This window comes from Acomys russatus, chromosome 8 (assembly GCF_903995435.1).
Source record: "Acomys russatus chromosome 8, mAcoRus1.1, whole genome shotgun sequence".
In the NCBI taxonomy this organism is placed as follows: Eukaryota; Metazoa; Chordata; class Mammalia; order Rodentia; family Muridae; genus Acomys; species Acomys russatus.
The window spans coordinates 38,127,778-38,152,973 of NC_067144.1; the positions used below are offsets into that span (position 1 = coordinate 38,127,778).

The 25,196-nt window shown below is 42.0% G+C and overlaps 1 protein-coding gene across 1 annotated transcript in view; it reads left to right on the forward strand.

The window, feature by feature from the left end:
- Positions 1-25,196, forward strand: part of Impg2 (interphotoreceptor matrix proteoglycan 2) — a 62,684-nt gene that overhangs the window by 23,941 nt on the left and 13,547 nt on the right. The window contains exons 8-13 of the mRNA XM_051150448.1: positions 2,625-2,786; positions 7,212-7,270; positions 9,405-9,425; positions 18,112-18,356; positions 20,170-20,255; positions 24,142-24,442. Coding sequence (XP_051006405.1) covers positions 2,625-2,786; positions 7,212-7,270; positions 9,405-9,425; positions 18,112-18,356; positions 20,170-20,255; positions 24,142-24,442 — 874 coding nt within the window. The remainder of the gene's footprint in view (positions 1-2,624; positions 2,787-7,211; positions 7,271-9,404; positions 9,426-18,111; positions 18,357-20,169; positions 20,256-24,141; positions 24,443-25,196) is intronic.

Below are 25,196 nucleotides of genomic sequence, written 5' to 3' on the forward strand. Positions count from 1 at the left end.
GAGCCCGTGAAAAGTCAGAGGAAACTTGTGGCTTCCTGGCATCTGTGAAAGGTCCTTGTGGCTGTACTTTACTTGTGAGCCAGGGATTTGTATCAATAATGGAACTTATAAGAAGGCAGTTTGGGTTTAATGATAAGACTTTCCCAAGCGTGACAGCTTTTTGGAAGCATAAGAGCCCGCTCTGAAAAGCATGTCTGTTTCTTATGATCGCTCTTTCATCCGAGGTGGGCAGCCTTTTGTCAGGGATACTGCAGAGAGAATTCAAGCACCGGAAGGAGTGGGCGAAATCTCCAAGGTTACTTCCGTGAAGTAGGTTTCTGAAATGGTGTAGGTTTCTGTTAAATGAGCCATAAGATGAAAAGTGATACAATGAAAATACAAGACACCAGTGTGGTATTCTCAGTTCTTCCACTGGCTCTCTAGGCTGCACATGCACCCTTTCCATGGTTTCTGTAAGTACAATGGAGGCACTTGGCCTAAATGCGCTCATTTAAATGTGCTGCAGCTGTTACTGTTGTGTTCTAGCAGTAATGGCAGAATTCCCTCATTCCTTCTAAACTTAGTAAGTAAACTTATGAAAGAAATGATTACTACACTCATTTGTTCATATGAGTGGATTTATGGTTAGTTATTTGGGTTATAACCCAATATTAACTTTGTTGCCCAAGTTATATCAGATTAGGCCCCTGGAAGACCTAGACCTTTTCTTTTTCTTTTTTCCTTTTTGAGAGAGCACCTTGGGCTTTCACTCTACAGCTCAGGCAGTCTTGGAACTCAGTATGTAGCCCAGGCTGACCTTGAACTCTTGGTCATGCTCTAATAACCCCAACTCTGTGCGTATAAGTGTGTGTGTGTGTATGTATGTGTGTGTGCGTGTGTGCATGCATGTGTGTGTGTGTATGTATGTATGTGTGTGTGTGTGCATGCATGTGTGTGTATGTATGTATGTGTGTTTGCGTGTGCATGCATGTGTGTGTGCATGCATGTGTGTGTGTGCGTGTGTGCATGCATGTGTGTGTATGTGTGTGTGCGTGTGTGCATGCATGTGTGTGTATGTATGTATGTGTGTGTGCGTGTGTGCATGCATGTGTGTGTATGTGTGTGTGCGTGTGTGCGTGTGTGCATACATGTGTGTATGTGTGTGTGCATGCATGTGTGTGTATGTATGTATGTGTGTGTGCGTGTGTGCATGCATGTGTGTGTATGTATGTATGTGTGTGCGTGTGTGCATGCATGTGTGTGCGTGTGTGTGCGTGTGTACGTGTCTAGCTTCTGGCATTGAACCCAGGGCCTTGAACACACTAGCCATGTGCCTCTCAGCCTAGATTTAGGTTTGTTTTAATGTTATGGAGGGCAACAAAAAGTTTGTTGCGGTTTTGACCAATGGCAGCTACTGTTTAAGAAACGGCCTCCTTTAAAGCTGGTGTAACTACAGAATATTCCAAGTTATCTGAAAATACTGTTATTCTATTCCTTCTTCCTGAGTACATTTTTATGTGGCCAGATTTCTTTCATGTTGCGTCTACTAAAATAGAATATTGTGATTAATTGAACACAGAAATAAACATGAGAACTCAGCCATCTTGTATTAAGCCAGACATTCAAGAATTTGCAAAAATATAAACAACATCACTCTTCCCACTGTTTCAGCTCCACAGCATCTGTTGTTGACTTTTTCATGAAACTTGCTTACTTTGTTATTCTTTATTTTTACTATTTTTTGATACAGTGTGTCACTATGTGCCTTTGGCTGGTCTGGAGCTCTCTGTGTATAGATTAGACTGTCTTTAATTAAGACAGGTTTTCTTTTGCTGTGAGATGACATCATGATGAAGACAACTTTTATAAAAGAAACGATTTAATGGGGTGTGGATTAAGGTTCAGAGTTATCGTGGTGGCATGGTGGCATTCAGGCAGACATGCTGCTAGAAAGGTAGTTAAAAGTTCTACATATGAGTCCACAGGCAGCAGGAAGAGAGAGACACTGGGCCTGGCTCAAGCTTCTGAAATCTCAAAGCCCACACCCAGTGACACACTTCCTCCAACAAGGCCACATCTCCTAATAGTGACCCTCTTATGAGCCTATGGGGACCATTTTAATCCGTATTACCGCACAGGCTGTCCTTGAACTCACAGAGATCTGCCTGCCTCTGCTTTCTAATGCTGGAACTAAAGTCACTACTCTATTATTTGAAATGAATTAGTATGTATTTTTTGAATTTATTTTTGAAATTTTTGTTGGTAAATATTCATAGTTTTAATATATATATTAATAACACTTCTTTGAGTTGCTGTATTATTTTCAAGAGTCTAAAGGGATTTTTGGACCAAAATGTTTGAGAAACTTACAGAATATTCAACTTTTTTTTAAAAAACTCACCTTGATAGTTTTCTATGGAAGGTTTTTGCTCTTCCTTGTCAGTGTGTACTGAAAGAATATGCAAATGTACAGTGATTATTACTGTCATTGATATCCTAAAGATTATTCACTTTATTGTAAAACTGAATATTGCATGAAAAGTCATCATTAGATGTGGTGTCTACAACTTTGAGGGTAATCAATATTTATTTATTGAGTGAACAAATACTGATATTTGTTGTTTTTTTTTTTTTCCTAAATTCAGATCAGCAATGAAATTGAGAATGTGACAGAGGAGCCCATACAGCCAGCTGCGGAACAGGTAGCAGAATTCAGCATCCATCTTCTGGGGCAGCCGTATAGCGAAGAACTGCAGGATTCCTCCAGCGCCCTCTACCGGCTCCTGGTGGAAGAGTTTATTTCTGAGGTGGGTGATTTTTTTTTTTTTAAGCTTTTAGAAGAAGCTTTTCTTATTTATTTTTAACATGTGGACTATAGGAAACAAAAATCACCCATGTGGGAGTTTCATTTGATTGGGTAACATATTTGTTTTGGGGGATTAAGTTTCTCATAACCACAAAGCTGTTTACAGGTAAGTTAAGGGTTCAAGCTGACCGAATACAAGGTTCCTAGGGTTGCAGCTTAGCCATTTCAGAAAAGTTTGTGAAAAGTTCAGACAAAGGTAAACATCTTCCCACCCATTGGCAGGTAAATGCTTTTTGTAACTCACCACAGCCAAAAAAAAAAGTGATTTCTATATTCTAATTCCACTCTGTCAATGTTTGGTGAATTGGATGTCTCTGAACAGCTACGTACTAGTTTTTTTTTTTTTTTTTTTTTTTTTTTTTTTTTTTTTTTTTTTTTTCTTTTCTGGAGAGAACATTAGATTAAAATTAATCTTTACTCTCTGTCTCTCTGTTTCTGCCTGCCTCCCTCCCTTCCTCCTCCTCCTCCTCCTCCTTCTCCTTCTCCCTGTCCCTTTCTCCCCTCCCTCCCTCCATCTCTCCCTCCCCCCCCCCCCCTCCCTCCCCAGGATTTCTCTGTGTAGCCCTGGCTCTCCTGGAATGAGCGCTGTAGAGCAGCAGGCTGGCCTCCAACTCAGAAACCGGCCTGCCTCTGCCTCTGCCGCTGCCTCTGCCTCTGCCTCCTGAGTGCTGGGATTACAGACCTGAGCCACCCCTATCACCCTTGCTCTGCTCTTTTTTTTTTTTTAGTTTCTACACTTTATTGTAGTTAACGCACAGGTGCACAAAGTTGAGAAACACTGGAAGGAATGCGGGAGATAAACCCCTTCTTCTCCGTCCTCTGGCTTTGCTGAGAGTCTTTTTCTTTTCTTTTTTTTAAAGGGGTCTTTCTAAATAGGAATGTGTAAGCCGTGCCGTTACTTACCTTCTGAAAGAATTCTGCATAGATTTTGAACTCAGAATTCTCATTAAACATCATCCATACCTGGTACCCTCCTTGCGCGCCTTTGCTCTTACGTAGCTGGGCTCGGCACGCCATCTGCTCTTCTATGTGATAACTACGCACGCCATTTCTTCCTGTTTATTTCTTTTCCATTCCTTCCTGATTGGCTTCTCCTTTGACCAAGTTTGTTAATTCTATTACCTTGGCTTAATTTCTTTCCCCAGTCGCTGTGTCCAGATGGGAAATACAAATATGCATCCGTCAGCCAAATAGCATCATTGCAGCCATCAGACGTGCGGGTGGGGGTGGTGAGGGTGGAGTGTAGGCCAGACAATTCGTTTTCCTAAGCGTGCGGCCAAGTTGCAAGGCTGTATGGTATGTGAGGAAATGTCAGCCAGGCCAGTGGCCACCTGGCATCGGGTACTGCCTTGAGCCGGCTGTCTGGCTTTCCTGCCTGGATTAAGGGAACTTTAATAAGCCTCAGTGTTTCAGTAAACAACTGCAGGAAAGTCTGGAGATTCAGAGAAAATCTAATAGATACTCTGAAAGGTGTCCCCTCCGTAATGAATTTATGAGCTGTGTGGCCACTGAGCTGAGATGCTTTGAGGGTGATGCATGGTCTGGTAACCGTCAGCCACCCTCTTCTCCTCTTTCCCACCATCACCTTCTAACCTGCAGTGACGTGTCTTTTAATAACTATTTCTTTGTATGGATAGTTCTCTCTCTCTCTCTCTCTCTCTCTCTCTCTCTCTCTCTCTCTCTTTCTCTCTCTCTCTCTCTTTCTCTCTCTCTTTCTCTCTCTCTCTCTCTCTCTCTCTCCCCAGACTAGATCATCCACTTCAGTGCTCTCCTTTCTTGCCACAGTCACACAGGTTGTTCCCTTGTGTTGGCTCCTAAATAACATTGGAAAACAGGGCAGTGGGAGCCTGCTTGTAGCGGAGGAGGTTCAGACACGGTAACTCTTCTTCATGAGGGTACAAGAGAGAGCGTGGTAAACCTGAGGCCATAACAAGTATGACAAAGGCCCGGGATACTTGATAAATATGGGCGGCTCTGAGGAAGGCAGGCACAGTGCCAAGGTAGTATCTCTCCAGAGCTTCTACAGGCTGCTGTCAGCTGTTTGCTTGTCATGATGCAGAGGAGTGTCTTCATCTTCACCTTTTAGGTGAGGCTCAAAGGCAGGAACTGGTTCATGGTTATTTCTTCGTCTACGTGAGCAGAATGTAAATTCAGGTGTCCTTCTGACTGTGTGTGTATGTGTGTGTGTCTGTGCATGTGTATGCCTGTGAGTATGTGTGCACCTGTATATGTGTGTGCATGTGCATGCATACCTGTGAGTGAGTGATGAGTGTGTGTGTGTGTGTGTGTGCTCTCAAGGGCATGTGTGTGGTTCAACCTGTGTGTGGAAGGTCAGAGGGCAACCTCAGTGTTTGGTCCTTGGTTTACACCTTGTTTGAGACAAGGCCTCTGTTGTTTGCTGATGTGGGCATCAGGCTGTCTGGCCTGAAAGCTTCCAGAGATTCTCCTGTCTCTGCCTCCCACCTAGAGCCCTGGGATCACAGATGCTCTTTAAGGCATCAGGCTTGACACCAGTTTCTGGAGGATTTGAATCTGTGTCCTCATAATCGAAGGCCAAAACCTTACCCATTGAGCCATCTCCCCAGCCATCCGTTTGCCTCTCCAAGTGGTCCTTCTGTTGTCCTGTAAGAGAGTCCTTCAGAAACTATGAGTTTCTCACTTTCAAATGTATCATGAGGCAGGAGGTATAGGAAAGGGCAATGTAGTTCAATGGGCAGAATATGGATGGCAGAGTTGGGAAAAGGGCAGAGGGGCACCATAGACTCATAAGTCTAAGGTTGTGCATTTGTTCCGTGGAGGAAAGCTGGTGCACTTTCACTCAACCAGCCATCCTTGAATTCCTTATCCTTAAAACAGGAAGATCTCCAGAGAACCAAGATTTAAAAAAATTCTATTCCCCAGTGTTAGGAGGAACTGGTTAGAAGCATCTACGTGATTCTGGCCAAATAAGCTGAGAGCCCAGTGTCTCAGTTTTCTCACTTATAATATCAGGATACTCGGTAAGTTGTTCCTGTTTCTCACATGGGTGTCAATAAAATGAAATGGTTTCTTGCACTGGATCCCTGTATAGTAGCCAGCGAGCCTTAGAGACTTTGTCTCTCCCTTCCTGGCATTGGAGTTACAGGCATTTTCATGTGAGTGCTGGGAGTCAGACTCAGGCCACCAGTCTGGCATGGCAAGCACTTTATTGACTGAGCCATCTCCGCAGCCCCTAGAATCCTTTAGTTTTAAACCAAGATCTGTAGCAAATGGAGATTTTAAAAAGGTCTACTCTCCTGATACTGTGAGAGTGTGGTTAAGAGAATCTTCCCAAGCCTAGTCCTGCAGCAACTTGATGTGCCAGCGTGGGTTGGTACAATGGAGGACCTCCCTCTTCTCTGAGGGGAAGAGGAGGGTACGAGTGAGGGTGAGGGTGAAGGGGCCGGTGTGTGTGAGGGGTGGGCTGGGTGGAGAGGAGGGGAGGTTGCCATCAGGGTATAAAGTGAAAAAAATCTTCCAAGAGAAGTCTCTATGGTTCCTAATATTTCCATTTTTGTGTGTGTGTGTGCCCTAAAGCTATCCATTTTGTGAGCCACCTTTGGAATTAGTATGGCTTAAATATTAAGTTTTCTTTAAATGCGTATTTTTTATATAATTAGATTATTTTTAGATCACTTGTCTGACATTCTTTTTCTCTCTCCAGTTACTGGGCTCTTATGGAAAGATGTGGTGGCACTTTAAAGGCTTGGTTTTAAAACCAGCTCTTGTGAATGTGATGCTTGTAAATTGATATTTTAACCAGCAGAGTTATCTGGCCACTGCTTCTTAACCTATTTTGTGATGACCAGTCTACAATGCGCCTCTGCTCTGGGCCTTGTAGACTTTTTTCTTTATTTTAATACTGGGTGTATTCCTAGTTCTCTTGTGATATGGGGATGGGAAATAGACACTGTCAGGCACATTTACACTTAGAGAAAACAGATAGTTGACTGTGCCAGGGTGCTTGCTGGACCCAGATTTCCAGCTGGACCAGTAAAATTTAAAAATACTGTTACAAGTACTATTGTAGCTTCTTTTGAAATGAATGTCTTTTAATAGTTTACACAAAAGGAGGAAAGTGTTGCTTTAACTGATAAGTATGACTTTTTATAGATTAAAAAAATAAAATTAAAGCACGTTAAAATCATGAAAGACAAAAATGAAAAAGAAATTATGACATTATTGTGGTAAGCACAATTTCTAGTATTGTAATCGTAACTTTTTTTATCTATATGTACAAGCTCTGATAATTGCGAGAGTGTACTTTTTATTCTGCTCGTCAAAGCATTTGGAATATACTTTAGCACATTCTACATAGTTATCATTTTTATTCATATTCTCTTGACAGGTTGAAAATGCCTTCGAGGGGTTACCAGGGTACAAGGACATCCGTGTTCTTGAATTCAGGTAAAGAGATTTATCCTAAAATGCATGTTGGCAGCGCTGCTCTTTGTCTGAATGGAAAAGCCCGCTGTTCACCATATATATTCTGACGTGATTGGAGTGCTATGTTAATGTTATTTCTAGTAAATTACTATTTTAACACTAGTTCTATACAGGTAAAACTGAGTCAAGGAGAGACGTAGTTCGGGCTTAGTTGGACCACAGGAAGAACTTAGGCTTTGTGCTGACAACTTACACAGCTCTCATTTGGCACTGGACCCTGGAGTCAGATTAGAGATGACTTCAGGATTTTCTGAAGCTTCTTAATGTTGTAGTGAGGTGACTGTCAATCCTCAGGGCAGACACTGCCAACCCTCCTCTTCTAGATGAAGAAACAGGGTTAAAGGAATGCACTAGCCCACTGTGGACAAGTAGCTCTCACCTGAGGGTGGAGGAGGGGCTTTGAAATGAAATAGCTCATATTTCAGCACTTGCTCTTAACCTCCATGTGGGAGTCTTCCACCTGGGACGATGTGTGTGTGTGTGTGTGTGTGTGTGTGTGTGTGCTGGCGATAGCTGTTGCCCACCTATTGGATACAGGGACACAGGTTGGGGCTATTCTGAATGTTTTCAGTAGGATTTGTAGTGGCAACAATCACAAGCAAGTGTCTATGTAGCACTTATAGTGTGCCTGTGTGTGTGTGTATGTGTGTGTGTGTGTGTCTCCCAGCTTTTTTCTGATAAAGAAACCAGAACAGAGAAAATTGAAATCATTAACCAGAGGACACACATCTACTTAGTGCAGAGAGGCCCTGCCTGTTAAACTACCTACTTGACTGCGTGCCACAACAGCCCTTCCAGCTGAGTCTCTGCAGTTTTCACATAAGCTCCTCCATGTTGACCAGAATGAAGGTCTTTTTATGTGTGTATTATGTTTTTTATTCTTTGAGAATTTCATGTGTTTTGAGCATATTCACCCACCCCCAACTTCCCAGATGGGCCCCCCTTCCCTCTGTGTATTGGTTTTCTCTGTGCATTGTTCTTTGAGGGAGTGCATATGGTATTTATGTTCATGATTACTCTCATTTTCTTACAGCTGAATATTTAGGTCATTTTTTAAAAACTAACACATGATGCTGGCATATCTGTAGGATATATTGCTAGAACCAGAATTGCTGGTGTAAGACTTACATGACTTGCTATTTTTTAAAAATAGGAATGCATCTTACTGTTTTCTTTTCATGAATGGAATTTAAATGTATAATACATATTAACCAAAAAGAAAACAAAATGATAGATATCAAAAAGTATAACCAGTTCTCCTTTTATAAGCAACTACTGTTACCAGCCCCTTATATCTTTATAGTCTACGAAAACACTAGAATGTATATATAGGAAAATTCTCTTTTTTGAGAGTATTCATACAGGTTTCTCAATTGAGCTTTTGAAAATAAAAGCAAGTAAAAGCTCCTATCATGATGTTGCTTGAAAGAGACCTACTCAGGCTGCTGAGTGTGCGTCATAATGTGCAGCCCTTTAATATCGCCTACAGTCATTGTGCATCCTACTTAAAATGTATTTCAATTGATTTCCTGCGATTATGTCTTTGATTCCTTCTGAGGGAAGGATGTTTGTGGATATAGGCACTGACAATGTTCTTATTCACACGTTTTAAAAACAGAACACAATCTGAACTGACTTCTCTCTACACAGAAATGATGTCACAAAGTCTCTCTTTGCAGTAAGAGGGTCTCCAGTGCGCAACCAAAGTTCTGTGATGGTCTACTGAAAAGTTGATTAACAAAGAGATAAATCACATATCTAAGAAGTATTTTTAGGGTAAATTTAAAACAAAACCTGTAAAAATCATTGATTCGTCTCCTTTCTTTGCTTTCATCCCCACCTCTGCTTTTTTGAGATAGGGTCTTTCTATGTAGGCCTTGCTGTCCTGGATCTTGCTATATAAAACAGGCTAATCTCAAACTCTATTTATTTATTTATTTATATTTCTAGCGTGCGGTAGATCTGATTTGGTGTAAGTATTTTAAGGAGGCATTTAAAATAAAATCTGAAGATATGATAATGTGTAAAGTGATGCAGCTATGTGACCATTATAAAGATAATTCAACTCTAATTGATAACTTTTGTTATATTTCAGGCCCCCCGGGGAAAATGGCAGGTAAAGTTCTTTCTGGTACTTTCTGTGTTGTCCACTCTCAGCATCTGGTGCTAGGGTACAGAGATGCACAGCTCAGTTCTACAGCCTCTCCCAGTCGCATTGTGCCATTCCTTATAGATCAGAAGTTATTGGGTGAAGGGAGGCACCGGCAATTGCATTGTAAGGTAAAGAGCACAGCTGTTCTCCAGTGGAGCTTTATTTGTTCACTAGGTATGGACTGCACAGTGAAATGCTCTGTTAAAACAAAACAAACTTGCCAAGACAAAAGCCATTTTATGAACACCCAAATAAGAATTCCATAGACGTTACACTGAAGTTCACTCATAGACTATAGTTGATGCTGACTGGCTAGCACTTTAACATTGAATTAATTAGCACTTTAACATTGAGTTAATTTAAAATAGGAAGAAAACTCACTAGCAAACATATGATAATAAAGATCCCTTTGTCTGTAGTGAATGTATACAGGCTTTTCTGCTTACCATTATGCTCCAGATAATAAAACATGTTTATATAGCATTTACATTAAGAAGCGTTCTAAGAGATGATTTAAATCAGTCATTCTCAATCTTTGGGTCATGACCCCTTTGGGGGGGGTCACATATCAGATGCCCTGCATATCATTTGTTCACATTATGATTAATAATTATCGAAATTACAGTATCAGTGAAATAATTTTATGCTTGGGGTCACCTCACGAAGAACTGTGTTAAAGCATTAAGGAAGGTTAAGATCCGCTGATTTAAAGTAAGTTGGAGAATGTTTGTAGTGACTATGCCACCGCATTCAAGGGGTTTGGAAATCATGGAATTTGACATGCATGAATTGAGGGAGGTCACTGAGCCAACCCCAATAAACATCTAAGATTGACAAGAGTATCTTGGTTTGAAAAGTCCTGTCTGATCTCATTTGCATTATTTTGACAGATATTTATGAAATGCGTTGTTGTTGGGCAAACCCCATGCATAGAGAAATGAATAACTTTTGGGTTTTGTCTTTTAGGAGTGCATAGGTTGGTAATCCTTTCTCTCTCTCTCTCTCTCTCTCTCTCTCTCTCTCTCTCTCTCCTCTTAAAAACTTTATTATCTTAGTACCTTTGTGGGATAGTAAAGTGAGGATTCATATTTGACTCCTCTTGGCTAGTGGGACATTTTGCTCTAGAGGGGCATAGTCATGTTGGAAGTTATAGGACTAGAAGATGTGAGATACCTAGACCAGTGGAGTTTGGGTTTCTGCACTTTCAACGACTGTAACCTCCTCTGTACTGTGTATTAGTGTTGCAGTGCCGAGGTCCGTACCATTCAAAAGGCACTCCCTCTTATGGTGATTAGAATGCCGAAACAAGCCTAAACCTTGAGCTCACCCCTAGAATTGAAAGGATAGTAGCCATTTGCTAAGTGCTAACTGACCTGTATAGGAACCCAGGAAACAATGGACTATAATGTCGCTACACGGTGGCAGAATGCTGGCCGGGGCACAGGTTTTGAAACTGTTTAGTGTTATCAGGGAGTGTCAACTGATTGGACTTGTTTTTAAATTGGATGTATATCGCCGCAAGTTGTGTGTGAATGACTGTGTGGAACAGAAACAAAGAATACACACTCTGTCCCCCTTTGCCACCGGCAATTTAGACGCATGTGAAGTTTTTGATTTGTGTTTTTACCGTGTACAGTCCCCACTTATTAGACAGACTTAGCAGAACCCATCTGAAAGGAATAGGTTAGTAGATGGAGCTGTCTTACGTGTTTCCTAACGTCTGCTCCAAGCGTTGTAAGTGCATGCTTTCTTCCCAGAAGAAACATTACAGGAGAAGCTGTGCCTGCACGTCTCTGAAACACTCTCATGTAGCGTGCATGATGATACATGGAGTACTGCTACTTTCCCCTTTAAAAATATGCACATCCAAAGCACCGATGGGGCATCTGGGGTGACAGAATAAGGATGACTCTTTCGTGCATATGATTAATGCCTAACTGATGGATTCCCAGATGATTCACATTAAAACGCACTGGCACATCTGTGGTTGGTTGCCCTAGGTTACTGACTGTGGGGCCAGCACAGCTTTCTTCAATCAGAAATGCCTGTCTACCCTTCTATGGGCTTCCCTGGCCTCTTGGATTTAAAAAAAAAATTTTTTTTTTCTCTCATCCTGAGCAGTCATTGCCAGAATGCAGCTTTCCTGGGTCACGGTGAAGCTCTTGGCTTTAAGAATACATGGTTTCTTCGTATTGCAAGCATTTCTTTGAGTTCTCCTTCCAAGACAAAAACATAATAAATTACAGCATCTTTTTGAATCATTATATCTTTCCTAATAAATTTATCTTTACTAGACAGGGCATGTTATAGTAGACATTATCTTTAGCTAACCAGTGTGAACAGTGGGAGGCAAAATGACATTTTGTCAGCAAAGGACAAGGTTGGTAATATAACACAGACTTCCTGATTTGCATAGATTTCTCATCCAGGAACATTTCTCATGATCTGTTCTCCTTAATATTTAAAAGCCATGCAAGGCACATGCTAGGCTTCCAGTAAATGTTTGACCTTCCTTGCACAATTTTTCACCCAGTGAGCAATGGGGCAGCCATTTGAGTTCTGTTAGGCATAGCCTCCTCTTCTCTCTTTCCTCCTTCCTTCTTCTTCTTCCTCCTCCTCCTCCTCCTTTCATTGTTACCATTGTTTCCTGTTTTAGAGTCGTGCTAACACTACAAGAAAGTATAATAGGTTGTACAAATATCTGGAGAAAGAGCCCAACTTTCTGGATATGCAGATGTGGTTAACCAGTCTTGCAAAGAATGTGGCATCTTCATCAAGTTGTGGATGGCCTGGAAACAGTGTCTTTAAAAGACTATTATGATACAAATGTATGAAGAAAATAGAAATGCTCTGCAGAGAAAAATTTTCATTTTATTTTTAGGGTCAGAAAAAATACTTCAGATTAAGAGACAAGTTGCCACTTAAATGGCAAAAATTAAAATTGTCTTATCTGTTTATATTATCATTTTGTTATTATTTTCAAAAGGACTTATTGAGTTATTATGAGGTAGGCATTGTTCCAGTGTTTGGAATAATTGTGTCTGTCTAGGTGGTGGGAGAGAGAGAGCACGATCCATGTTGTCAATGTGAAAAAGAGACTTCCTGAGGCAGTGACACCTAGGCTGAAATGACAGATGAAGGAGGCGTGTGCATGTGTGTTCATGAGCACAGATGAAGGAGGCGTGTGCATGTGTGCTCATGAGCACAGATGGAGGAGGCGTGTGCATGTGTGCTCATGAGCACAGATGGAGGAGGCGTGTGCATGTGTGTTCATGAGCACAGATGGAGGAGACGTGTGCATGTGTGTTCATGAGCACAGATGGAGGAGGCGTGTGCATGTGTGTTCATGAGCACAGATGGAGGAGGCGTGTGCGTGTGTGCTCATGAGCACAGATGGAGGAGGCGTGTGCATGTGTGTTCATGAGCACAGATGGAGGAGACGTGTGCATGTGTGTTCATGAGCACAGATGGAGGAGGCGTGTGCATGTGTGCTCATGAGCACAGATGGAGGAGGCGTGTGCGTGTGTGCTCATGAGCACAGATGGAGGAGGCGTGTGCGTGTGTGCTCATGAACACAGATGGAGGAGACGTGTGCGTGTGTGCTCATGAGCACAGATGGAGGAGACGTGTGCATGTGTGCTCATGAGCACAGATGGAGGAGGCGTGTGCATGTGTGCTCATGAGCACAGATGGAGGAGGCGTGTGCATGTGTGCTCATGAGCACAGATGGAGGAGGCGTGTGCATGTGTGCTCATGAGCACAGATGGAGGAGGCGTGTGCATGTGTGCTCATGAGCACAGATGGAGGAGGCGTGTGCATGTGTGTTCATGAGCACAGATGGAGGAGACGTGTGCGTGTGTGTTCATGAGCACAGATGGAGGAGGCGTGTGCGTGTGTGTTCATGAGCACAGATGGAGGAGGCGTGTGCGTGTGTGCTCATGAGCACAGATGGAGGAGGCGTGTGCGTGTGTGCTCATGAGCACAGATGGAGGAGGCGTGTGCGTGTGTGCTCATGAACACAGATGGAGGAGGCGTGTGCATGTGTGCTCATGAACACAGATGGAGGAGGCGTGTGTATGTGTGCTCATGAGCACAGATGGAGGAGACGTGTGCATGTGTGCTCATGAGCACAGATGGAGGAGACATGTGCATGTGTGCTCATGAGCACAGATGAAGGAGGCGTGTGCATGTGTGTTCATGAGCACAGATGAAGGAGGCGTGTGCATGTGTGCTCATGAGCACAGATGAAGGAGGCGTGTGCATGTGTGCTCATGAGCACAGATGAAGGAGGCGTGTGCATGTGTGCTCATGAGCACGTGGGGATGTGTGGATTGGGAAGAAGTAGACATATCAGAGAGAAGGAAGGGAGCATGCACAGAGCAATGGAAAGTTCGTGGTATTTGCCGTCTGTCAGTTGTCAAAGGACCAGAGTTGCTCAAAGAGCAATGGGGAGTGTGGTATGGGAAGCTAAGACCAGAAAGTGTCCCTCTTCCCTTTTTATGCCTTGGAACTATCACATAATTTCTTTCCTTAAAGAGCCGGGCATGGTGGCACATGCCTTTAATCCCAGCACTTGGGAGGCAGAGGCAGGCGGATCTCTGTGAGTTCAAGGCCAGCCTGGTCTACAAAGTGAGTCCAGGACAGCCAAGGCTACACAGAGAAATCCTATCTCGAAAAACTAAAAAATAGAATTAAAAAAAAAATACAGATTAACATTTTCGTGTAAAAGGCCTTAGTTGCTTGAAGGATTGAGGACATGACACTTTCATACCTCATAATGGCTTTCAATCATATTCACCCTCTTACCTTCTCTTGCTCCCCTCTTTTCCCCGCTATTCCTCTTTCTCTGTTCAACTAGTTCTCCTTTTACCTTGACGTCTTTATTTAGAATGTGACTGAGGGTCTGCTTACAGGAGTGTCAGCTATCACTCTTATGAGCTCTAAGTCATCCCAATGTAATCAATTAGTGCTTTCCTATGTTAATGGGGGACAGAAGGTAGGAGAGGTCTGGTAGCTTTCAGGCATCTTCTAGAGACCAGAGTGTCACCTGCATTGTGCAAATAGGACAGGTCCACACTAGCCAGTGGGGACAGGAAGGAAAGACTTCTTCTTAAAACCACTATCCGCTGTACTAGTACAGCCACTTTGGAAATCTATCTGGTGCTATCTCAGAAAAATGGGAATAGAGCTTCCGCATGGCCCAGTTATTCCACTCCTTGGAATATACCCAGAAGATGCTCCAGCACACAACAGAACATTTGCTCAACCATGTTCATAGCAGCCTTATTCATAATAGCCAGAACATGGAAACAACCTAAGTGTCCATCAGTAGAAGAATGGATAAAGAAACTGTGGTACATTTACATTATGGAATACTACTCAGCTATTAAAAACAAGGAATTCCCGAAATTTGTGGACAAATGGATTGAATTAGAAATGATCATAATGAGTGAGTTAACCCAGAAGCAGAAAGACTCAAATGGTATATACTCACTTATATCTGCATACTAGCCCAAGGGGCATGTCCCACGAAAGCCTTCACTTACCAGGAAACTGGGACAGAGGGGAGGACATCCTATTGGGACTCTAGATGAGAGAAGCATGGGAGAATGGCAAAGCTGAAGGATCCAGAGGATCCTGGAAACCTACAAGAAGAAAATTATGATAGGCAGATTTGGGCCCAGGGGTCCTTCTCAAATTATGGCACCAGCCAAGGACAATACAGGCCATAAACTTCAAACCCCTACTCAGATCTAGCCAATGGACAGGACATTCTCCATAGTTGAGTGGAGAGTGGGGTCTGACTTTCACATGTACTCTGGCGCCTCATATTTAACCATGTCCCCTGAATGGGGAGACCTGGTGGCACTCAGAGGAATGATAGCAGGCTACCAAGAAAAGACTTGATACCCTATGAGCATATACAGGGGAAGGAAGTCCCCCTCAGTCACAGTCATAAGGGAGGGGAGTAAGGGGAAAATGGGAGGGAGAGAGGAATGGGAGGATACAAGGGAGGGGATAACCATTGAGATGTAATATGAATAAATTAATTAAAAAAACCCACTATCCGCTTCCTAAACCACAAAAGATAGTTCTTTCCAATCTTTTTAACATGGGAGATGCACCTGCCAACTGTGTGATCTTTTGCATTGGCTGGCTTGTGTATTTTTTTCCCATAGGAAAATCCATGAAGAATTGTAATCAAAAGTTTCTTTTTTGCAAGCTCGAACTCAGAGGAAGTTGAGTGATCTGGAGGACCACTAACATCAAATCAGGATAGTTTGTTATATTTGTCTTTACTCAACAGGATACCATTAAAGAAGCCTCAATATGCTAGTACTTGTGCAAAAGGAAAGCTCTTGCCTCTAGGAGGATAAGAGAGTTTATTCTGGAGTCAAATATGCATTACGATTCTCGGTGTTCTGAGTCTCATGGGTGGATGAGAAACAGAGACACTGCAGATGGTAAGGCCTTGCTGGCAGCAGGAGGACCCAGCCTCTATAGCTTCATAGAAGTGCTTTTCATTGGTTGTTACACAAAAGGACATTTAGCAAGTCAGATCTAAGAGTTGTCTTAGAGAACCGTTACCCAGGCAAACACAGTCATCATAAGAATGTCAGGCTTGCCAGGAGTGTCTTATGATTAAAGGTCTAAAATTCCCCCCTAAAAGCAACCTCATACATTTTAGATAACAATCACTGATTATTGCAAGAGATCACTTCAAGGCTAAGTGGCCAATGTTCCAGAGTACATGCCAGGTGCAATGGCTTTAAAAAAAATTCTGCTACAAATTATGCTCTAGGACTCAATGTTACCCACAATTCCATGTTGTGATGTGGTAAAGGTTTCATGGAGGTTTATAGTTACAGAACAAACAATGGCAGAAGCCTTTTAAAATACAGTGGATACAGAACAGCAGGAAATGCCAGCTATAGGCCTCAGGCGATGTCTGATAGCAATGTTAGCTTTTTGGGTGATGGAAGGAAGGGGTGTGTTTGTACAGTTCAAAGGATTTACCTAATAGTCACAAAGATGCTCTGTCACACACAGAGGATAATACAGTCTATTAATAGGACTAAAGATGGCCCAAGATAATTTACCTCTGGCTTTGCAACATTCCAACATTTTCCGTCATTAAAGTCCTAGTCAGCTAGCCAGCTTTCCAGAAGGTTCAGTAAAGGTGACGTTCATTCAGGGAAGTTTGTTTCTCCCTCATAAGGAACTTTCCACTGAACAATAACATGCATTACTGGCCAGCTTCTTCCACCCAGGATCTGTAATGCCATCTTCCTTCTGTTGGAATTTTTCTTTAGATATGTAAGTGTTGAATACTCTGAAGATTTTATATTCAGACAGGTCTACATTTCTGCTCCTATAATAGACACTGCGTAACAGTCAGTATGAGGTGCAAAGATGAATATTGGGGCTACAAACTTAAGGAGAGAGGTAGGCAGTCATAATAACAAAATCTTTTTATAAGCACACAACAAATGCAATCAAGTAGGCAACACTCCATTATACATGTATATGTTCATAGATATATATACATAAGTACAAATGATATTCAAGTAATTTCATGGGAAGATGCTGCCTGTTTTATGGTTTGAATTGGGAGTCATTTGCTGCCATGGGATGTCTGAAATAGATATCTTCCATTGTACATCTGACTTGAGTGGAGTTTTGTTTTTTTTTTGTTGTTGTTGTTGTTGTTTTCTTTTTCTGGGAATTGTGGGAGTTGGCCTTTCATTCACACTACTTGGTCCAGAAATTGAACTCAAGTCATCAGGCTTGGTGGCAAGTTCCTTCATTGGCTAAGCCGTTTCAGTTGACCAGCATATCTTTTTTAAAACAGGAAGTATAAATTGTAATAGGTCTTGATGCAAGAAGCATCTCTCCAAGAGGATAAGAGATAGCTCATTCTATGGCCAAATATGTGTTCCTTGCCTAGGACCATGGATTTGAGTTACACCAGGTTCAATGTTCCAACAGGGCAGTAGTTTCATGAAGTTTTCATAATATCAGAACAAAGAAAGTTTTAACTTAACATATATGTTAAATACAGTGGTAAAAATATCAGGTGCATGGATTACGATAAAGTGAGGAAATTTTTGTTATAGGCCCCAGATATTATCTTAGCTTTGGGATTGGTGGGAGATAGGGGGTCAGTTTGTACATTCCAAAGGATTTCTCTAACAGTAACATGGGTGTTGGGTTGCACACAGAGGTGGGTAGTAAATGCTGTTAATTTGGCTCTGCACTTGTACCATCCCAGCCTCTCCACATTATTGAAGTTCTAACTAGCTCACCAGCCTCTTCAGTTACGTCTTCACTCCAGGTACCTTTGTAATCATAGGGAAAGAAGAAGGAAGGGAGTTAGTGCAAAGAAAGGAGTTGCCTTTGAAAGAGGTTGCGGATATGGGCCATGGAGAGCCTCTGATAATGTGGTAGGGATGCTTCTGTGGTTTCCTTAGAATTCTCGTCCTATTCTTAAAGAGAAGGGGAGGAGGTGCCAGGAGGTTGCCCAGGGTCCACAGAGAGTGTTGATAGAAGCCATGCCTTTTCAGACTCCCTCCCTTGGCCCAGTGCTCTCTATAGACCCAAAGCTCTTTTCTTTGTGCACTCTTAGCTGTAATCTGTTCTGTCACTGTAGCGGGATTGACGTTCACTATGCGGTTACCTTCAATGGCGAGGCCATCAGCAATACCACCTGGGACCTCATAAGCCTTCACTCCAACAAGGTGGAAAACCATGGCCTTGTAGAGCTGGATGATAAACCCACCGCTGTCTATACGATCAGTAACTTCAGAGACTATATTGCTGAGACGCTGCACCAGAACTTTTTGATGGGAAATTCCTCCTTGAATCCAGATCCCAAATCTCTCCAGCTTATCAATGGTGAGTTGAAAAAAAATCATTCATGTAGTTTTCTGTCCTTTCTCAATACAGAATGGTGAAGCCTAACCTTGCTAATCTATAAGGTGCTACACTTTCTTAGACTGCATAAGACAGCGCCTATCCCATTAAATGGAGCTTTGGCCCTACAGTCATTTGGGATAGATTAGTCATGGGCTTCCTGCACTATTTCTCCATAGAAGGTCACAGAGCAGGAAAATGGAATGGATGGCAGTTAGCACTAGTGTAAAGGGATGGGAAGAAAGTGTAAGAAAAAGGAAAGTAGAGCCTGAAAATATGAATAACAACAGGCTGTGGCGCTGCAAAGCAACCATCGTGGGAGCTATTGAAAAGGCCAGTGGGAGGGAGGAATGAGAGGATACAAGGGATGGGATAACAATTGAGATGGAATATGAATAAAATTAATAAAATATATTAAAAAAAAGAAAAAAGGCCGGTTGCTTACAGCTTACAAGGCAGCAGAAGAGATGGAAGGATAGAGGAAAGATGATGGAAGATGGCTGAGAGAGCTGGATGCTGTCACTTTTGAGATCATATCATGGGTCATAATGAGCAGACAGAGCTGGGATCATAAAGGAGAGGGGGACCACTGTGGGTCTGGAGGAGAGAATGGTTTTTCAGTCATCTCAGGAGAAGCTTGCTCACTGTCTTGCTCCTGCGGTATCTTAATTCATCAGAGGCAGAGTGCTAACTTATTTGCTGTTGCTGCTTATTTTCTGTTTGCTTTGCCATGATGTTTTAACTCATGGGTCCTTTAACTTTTAAAACTTCCAACATGATGTGCTTCACTAAAGTGAGAAAATAGGAAAAATACCAGTTGCTAAAGTGGAAAATGAGAATTATAATGATATCGCTAAATCAATCTATCTATCTATCTATCTATCTATCTATCTATCTACCTACCTACCTATCTACTGGGCTTGTGTACTCTACAGTGCATCTGTGGAGGTCAGAGGACAATCTATAGGAGTCTATTCTTATACCATCTGGATTCTGGGGGTTGAGCTCAGGTTGTCTGGCTTTCCCACTAAGCCATCTTGCTACCCTTAACAACTCATTTTTAGAGGAAGAGGTTAAGAAAGATTAAATGCAACTCTCTAACTGATCAAAGAAGGATTTATGAGTTTTACAGCCCTGAGATCCAGGGAATGTTCTGCAACACTCCAGAATTGATACATGGCTAGATAATGTTTATAGATAGAGAGTGAAAGTGACATTTAAGAAACAGGGCTAAGGTACAGAGAAGGATTGATTGTTCCAAACCTAGCTTTTGTCTTATTTTAGCGTTTCTCAACCTGTAGGTTATGACCCCTTTGGGAGTTGAGCAACCCTTTCACAGGGGTCACTTAAGACCATCAGAAAACACAGATATTTACACTACTATTCGTAAGAGTAGGAAAATTACAGTTATGAAGTAGCAACAAAAAGTGTTGAGGTTGGAGGTCACCGCCACATGAGGAACTACATGGAAGGGTCACAAGTACTCAGGAAGGTTGAGAACCATTGCATTACTTGAACATGGCCTCATGGGAGCTCGACATTTGTGATTGGCTGACAGTCTGCTCTGTGATACACATTTCTAAGTTTGGTTTTCATTTTGTTTATATACTAAGTCAACTAGGCTGCGGCTTAGGGTTGGAAGGACCGAGTTTTGTGAGCATGGTGGTTTGCTTAAGGCACGTTAATGTGCTGTAACATCTTTCAGGCAGCCTCCTCTTGCCATTCGGTGTGTGTATGTGGATCTCAAACACAGCAGAGTTTTTAAAAAATGATGTGTTATATTGTCTTTTCTCAGTGAGAGGAGTTTTGCTCCCCCGAAAAGAAGACATAGTTTGGCACACCCAAAGTTCAAGTCTTCAGGTGACAACGTCCTCTATTCTGGTAAGCCTCTGTGCCTTAGCCCAGTCCCAGCCCCAGCCCCAGCCCTAGCCCCCAAGCCTCTCTCCTTTGCCACTTCTCCTGCTTTCTTTGGCATTGTGAATGTCCCAGGCTGCCCCCATTTCAAGCCCTCTTTTGCATGTCCCTGGCTCCTCACTCACAGTGGTCAGTTCAGGGGGACCAAGCATTGGCTCAGAAAACCTAAACCTTCCCCAGTGGCAGTGGTTGAATAAAGGCTGCACTGCCAAGCACCACATGCAGTGGAGAAATTATTCGTTGCTCATACCTGTTTGGGGATAATTAAGCTGTGAGATCCCATTGAGTCGTTTTTAAGTGACCTAGAATTTTGTTTTGTTTGTTTTTGTTTTTTTAGCCAAGAATACAAATTGATGGGCATTTTTACTTCAAGGGGGATCCTGAAGGAAGTTGAGCTATGGCAACAGAAAAGTGTATGGAAGGGGAAAGAGCGAAGGGATTGACTAGCTGAAAAAGAAAAGGAACTCTAAAATTAGCTCTTCTTTTAAGTAAATTTTATTGTTTATTATCATTGTATGTTTGTTTACCCATAATGTATGTGTGTGTGTGTTAGGTGCACGCCATGACACAAGTGTGGAGGTCAGAAGACAACTCTGGGGAACTGGTTCTTTCCTTCTACCTTTTGGTGGATTTAGGTAATTGAATTTAGGTCACCCAGCTGTGTATCTTTGCCTACAGAGCCATCTCAGCCACTCAGAGCCCTCCTTTTAAAGCAGGACGAAGCATTTCCATTTGCCCATAAACAGCAGAGATTGAATCTTCTCTTTTGGTTGTACCCTCCTCTTTCCCCTCCATGTCACCATTTGCCATTTCATTTATAGAAAGATATTGAGGAGAGAAGAAAATACAGAAAGTGTAGACAAAGCAGCAACGGCATCCCCAGTGACAACACTAGGACTCCTTGTGTGCAGATGGTTCAGTGATTCTGCAATCACAGGGACATAGGAGGGGACTCTCTTCATATCCAGCATCCACAGATCACATTCTTGCTTTCTTAAAACTTTGTTTTCCTTTATACCAGATGTTTGAAATAGTTGTTTCTTGGCATTAGCACTGCAATGGAAATATTTTAATTTTTATTTGAGATTAAGATTATATAAGTTCCTTCTTTGCTTTCTTCCTTCAAAACCCTCCTATGCACCAACTTTGTTCTCTTTCACATTCATGACCTTTTTCTTTAATTGCTCACACACAACACAACACACACACACACACAACACACACACAAAATACAACTTGCTCAATCCATATGATGTTACTTGTATGTATATGTTCTCAGGACAACAGTGGAAATTTAGAAAGCAAACTTACTTGACCACTGATCTATACAGCAGTCTGTTTTACTGAGCATCTTAATTTTGAAGCATGAAGTCACTGGAAATAATCTTTTCATTGAGTGCTGTGTTAGAGAAAGAATGGTTTGGGATACTGACATCAGATGACATTTTAATTTGGTGTTTGGTTACCTCTCCCCTGAAATAGATTTATTCTGTGCTTTTCATGTGCCAAGTACCAGGGGAACTAAGATGTTTAAGGTGTGGTTCTCTTCATGAGAAGTTTCCAGACTGGTAGTAGACAGATTTCTAAACAAATAAGATGACATAGTGTTGCGGAGAGCTCACCAGAGATGACCACTCAGACACGGTGTATAGCCAACTGAAAGTCTTTATTCCAGCCAGCTAGGACCACACCCGCCTATTTGGGGACCCAGGTGTGGCTCTGAGGTGTCCAGAACAGTCCAGGACACAGGGATTTTAACAGCAGAGACCCTGTCCAGGCATCCTGCTTGGCAGCTACAGGGGGCTTCGCAGAGGAAACAGCTTGAAGCAAGCAGTTTTAGCAGAAGCTAAGGTTCCACATGAACTTAGCACGAGCTAAGATGAACAGTTAGCTGGAGGAGGGTCCACATAAGCAAGCAGCTTTAACAAAGGCTAGGCTAAGTTGGCTAGAACATCCTGACCTTTGATTCTTAGACTAGAGTTGGGTAGTTTTTCATGAGAATCTCCATCAAGGAGATCAGATTGGATGACATGTTTCTCTAGAGCCTTCCTTGGTTTAGAATTGGATGCTTTTATTGTCTTGTCATGCATATGTATGCTCTGCTCTCCTCCCATTCCTCAAGAATGGGTTGGTAAAGTCGCAGAGCCTTTAACAAGTTAGTATTGTTTCTTGATTTCCTTTTTCCTCCACATGCAGAATTTCAATTCATTGTTCTATTATTTATGAATTAAACTTTACTCTCTCCATCAAGTCCATTCAGAATAACTTAGACATTGGAGCCAAGGCAGCGTTGTGTGTCTATATGGTACTAAGTTACACAGGGGTGCCCTGCACACGAGTGAGCAATTGCAAGCTGCTTACACTGCACAGGTATATAAGGTTAAATGTAGTACCAATGATTCGGGGCTCCTGTGATGCTAAGGTTGTCTCCCTGATGAGATCCCCTCTACTGGCTTGGCTCATGAACCAAGTCTTACTCTCCAGGTTCACACCTAGCTGGGGATTCCCCAAAAGGGCATCCATCTGTCGTCTGACTGTCTGTGGTCTGTGTCATGCCCCCACCCCCCACCCCCCACCAAATTTTGCTCACTAGCTCATTTGCTGTTTGGTTTCCTCCTTTACACACCTGCATTTTTCCATACCTTACATTTTATTCCAACAAACTCAGCTTATGAGACTATTGGACTCCAAGGGCAGGAAAGATGGGTTAGTAGTTAAGAGCTTTTGCTACTTTTGCAGGGAATTTGAGTTCAGTTCCCAGTATGTACATGGCTCCTTAAAACTGTCTCTAACCCTAGTTCTGGGAACCCAGTGCCTTCCCCTGGCCTCTGTGAGCACCAGGAATGTATGCAATACACTTATCTGTATGCAAGCAAAACATTGATGTATAAAAACTAAAAATAAAGGAAATTTAAAAGAGGCGTATTCTATACCAGGCTAATGCTCAGCATAGATTAAAATGTGCAAACTCGCACCAAATGCCATGACTCTCTTACCTAGTAGTATCACCATTTCTTTTACACAGAGTAGTTTTCATAATATTAAATAGCTAGTATGTTAAGGGTTGTGTTTCTGTCTACTTTCTATTTCTGAAACCAAATGCTGAAGTGAGATGATTGCTATGTTAATATGAAGTTGGGAGAAAGAGGAAACTATATTTTGAGGCATGCAACAGTTTCATAGGCGTGGCTTCTCTTTTTTTGACAACTAGACCACATTGTGATATGGTGACATTTTTCTTTCCTTTTTTTTTTTTTTTATTATAATTTGTTCAGGTTACATCCCAGTTGTTAACCTTTCACTTGTATCTTCCCTTTCCCACCCTCTGTCCCTCTTTTGCCCTATTCCCCTCCAATAGACCTGTGACAGAAGGGGACCTCCTCCCTGGATTGCCTGTTTCCCCTTCTTTTGTGTGCCACCAGGCCACTCTGCCAAGGGGAAATAATCAAATTGGGGGCACCACAGGGACACTTTCCATAAAGATAAAGGCCCCTAATTAAACATCTTGCTGTGGGGAGTGTGCTTAGGTCATTGCCAAAACGTTACATATATTGTTAACTTCTCTGTATTTAAAGTGATCTAACACCAAAAGATAAAAGAAAACAAAACACCCAAAGGCAGAGAAACAGTATTTTCTCTCACACATTCCTTTTGTTTAGAGTTTTCTGAATATTCCATCCAGCCCCTTTATAGGTGAATTTTGAGAGGCTACACAGGTTTTCAGAAGATTAGCTGAACTAGGCTTTTATTGCAGACTTTGCTTCAAGAGCACGTGTTGTCTCTCCCATCCATGATTACATTCTATCTGTTTCTTTTCTCTATGATATGATTTAGCCTTTTTCTCCTTCCCCAGGATAATACCCTCCAAGCTGACTGGCTCTCAGCAGATGAATCCACCACCACCATTTCACCATTTGATTTCAGCTCTGGTCCTCCCTCAGCCACTGGCAGGGAACTCTGGTCAGAAAGTGCTTTGGGTGACTTAGTGTCAACATCTAAGCTAGCCTCTCCCTCGAAGGTGGTCCTCAGTTCTTCCACGGAGTTTTTAGGGGGTAACAGCTTGACTCTTCATTCTGTTACCCCAGCAGTGCTTCAGATTGGCTTGCCTGTGGCTGCTGAGGGAAGGACTTCTGGATCTTCCATATTAGAAGATGGTGAGAAACTTTAATTGCTTTTTATAATTCTTTACTGAACCCAAGGGCAAGGGCTTTGAAGAGATTACAGTGAAGAGGAAAACATGATAGCATTCATTAGGGAGAAAATGTCTTGGGAAATCTATGTGAGAGGAGAAGAAAAAAAAATCAGATTTAATTAGCCAAACTGGAAAGTAAAAATCATTGTATCTTAAGAAATGGGGAAGTGGTGTAGATATTAATTAAAATATATTTTGAGGTCATATTGAAGGATATATAATTAAATTACTATGTCCATTACCTGTTTGAATGTAGTGAACTGTATCAAAAATGATTATTCCAATAAATCTTAATAAGAGTAACTATAACTCTAAGTAATATTGAGAAGAGGAGAATATGAACTATGAAAACCACAGAAAGATGGAAATAAAATAATTGGTCCTCTAGATCAGTGATTCTCAACCCATGGGTTGTGATCCCTTTGGGAGTTGAACAACCCTTTCACAAGGGTCACCAAAGATGTCAAAAAACACAGATACTTACAATATGATTCATAACAGTAGCAAAATTACAGTTATGAAGTAGAATGAAAATAATTTTGTGGTTGGGGGTCACCACAGCATGAGAAACTGAGGTAAAGGGTCGAAGCATTATGAAGGTTGAGAACAATCACTCTAGATGTTGTGGGATGGACTGTATGTGTGAAAGAGAAGATGATAAAGATATAAATAATGGGTCTAGAATTTTGCACCTGGGGGAAATCTGAAGGATGATG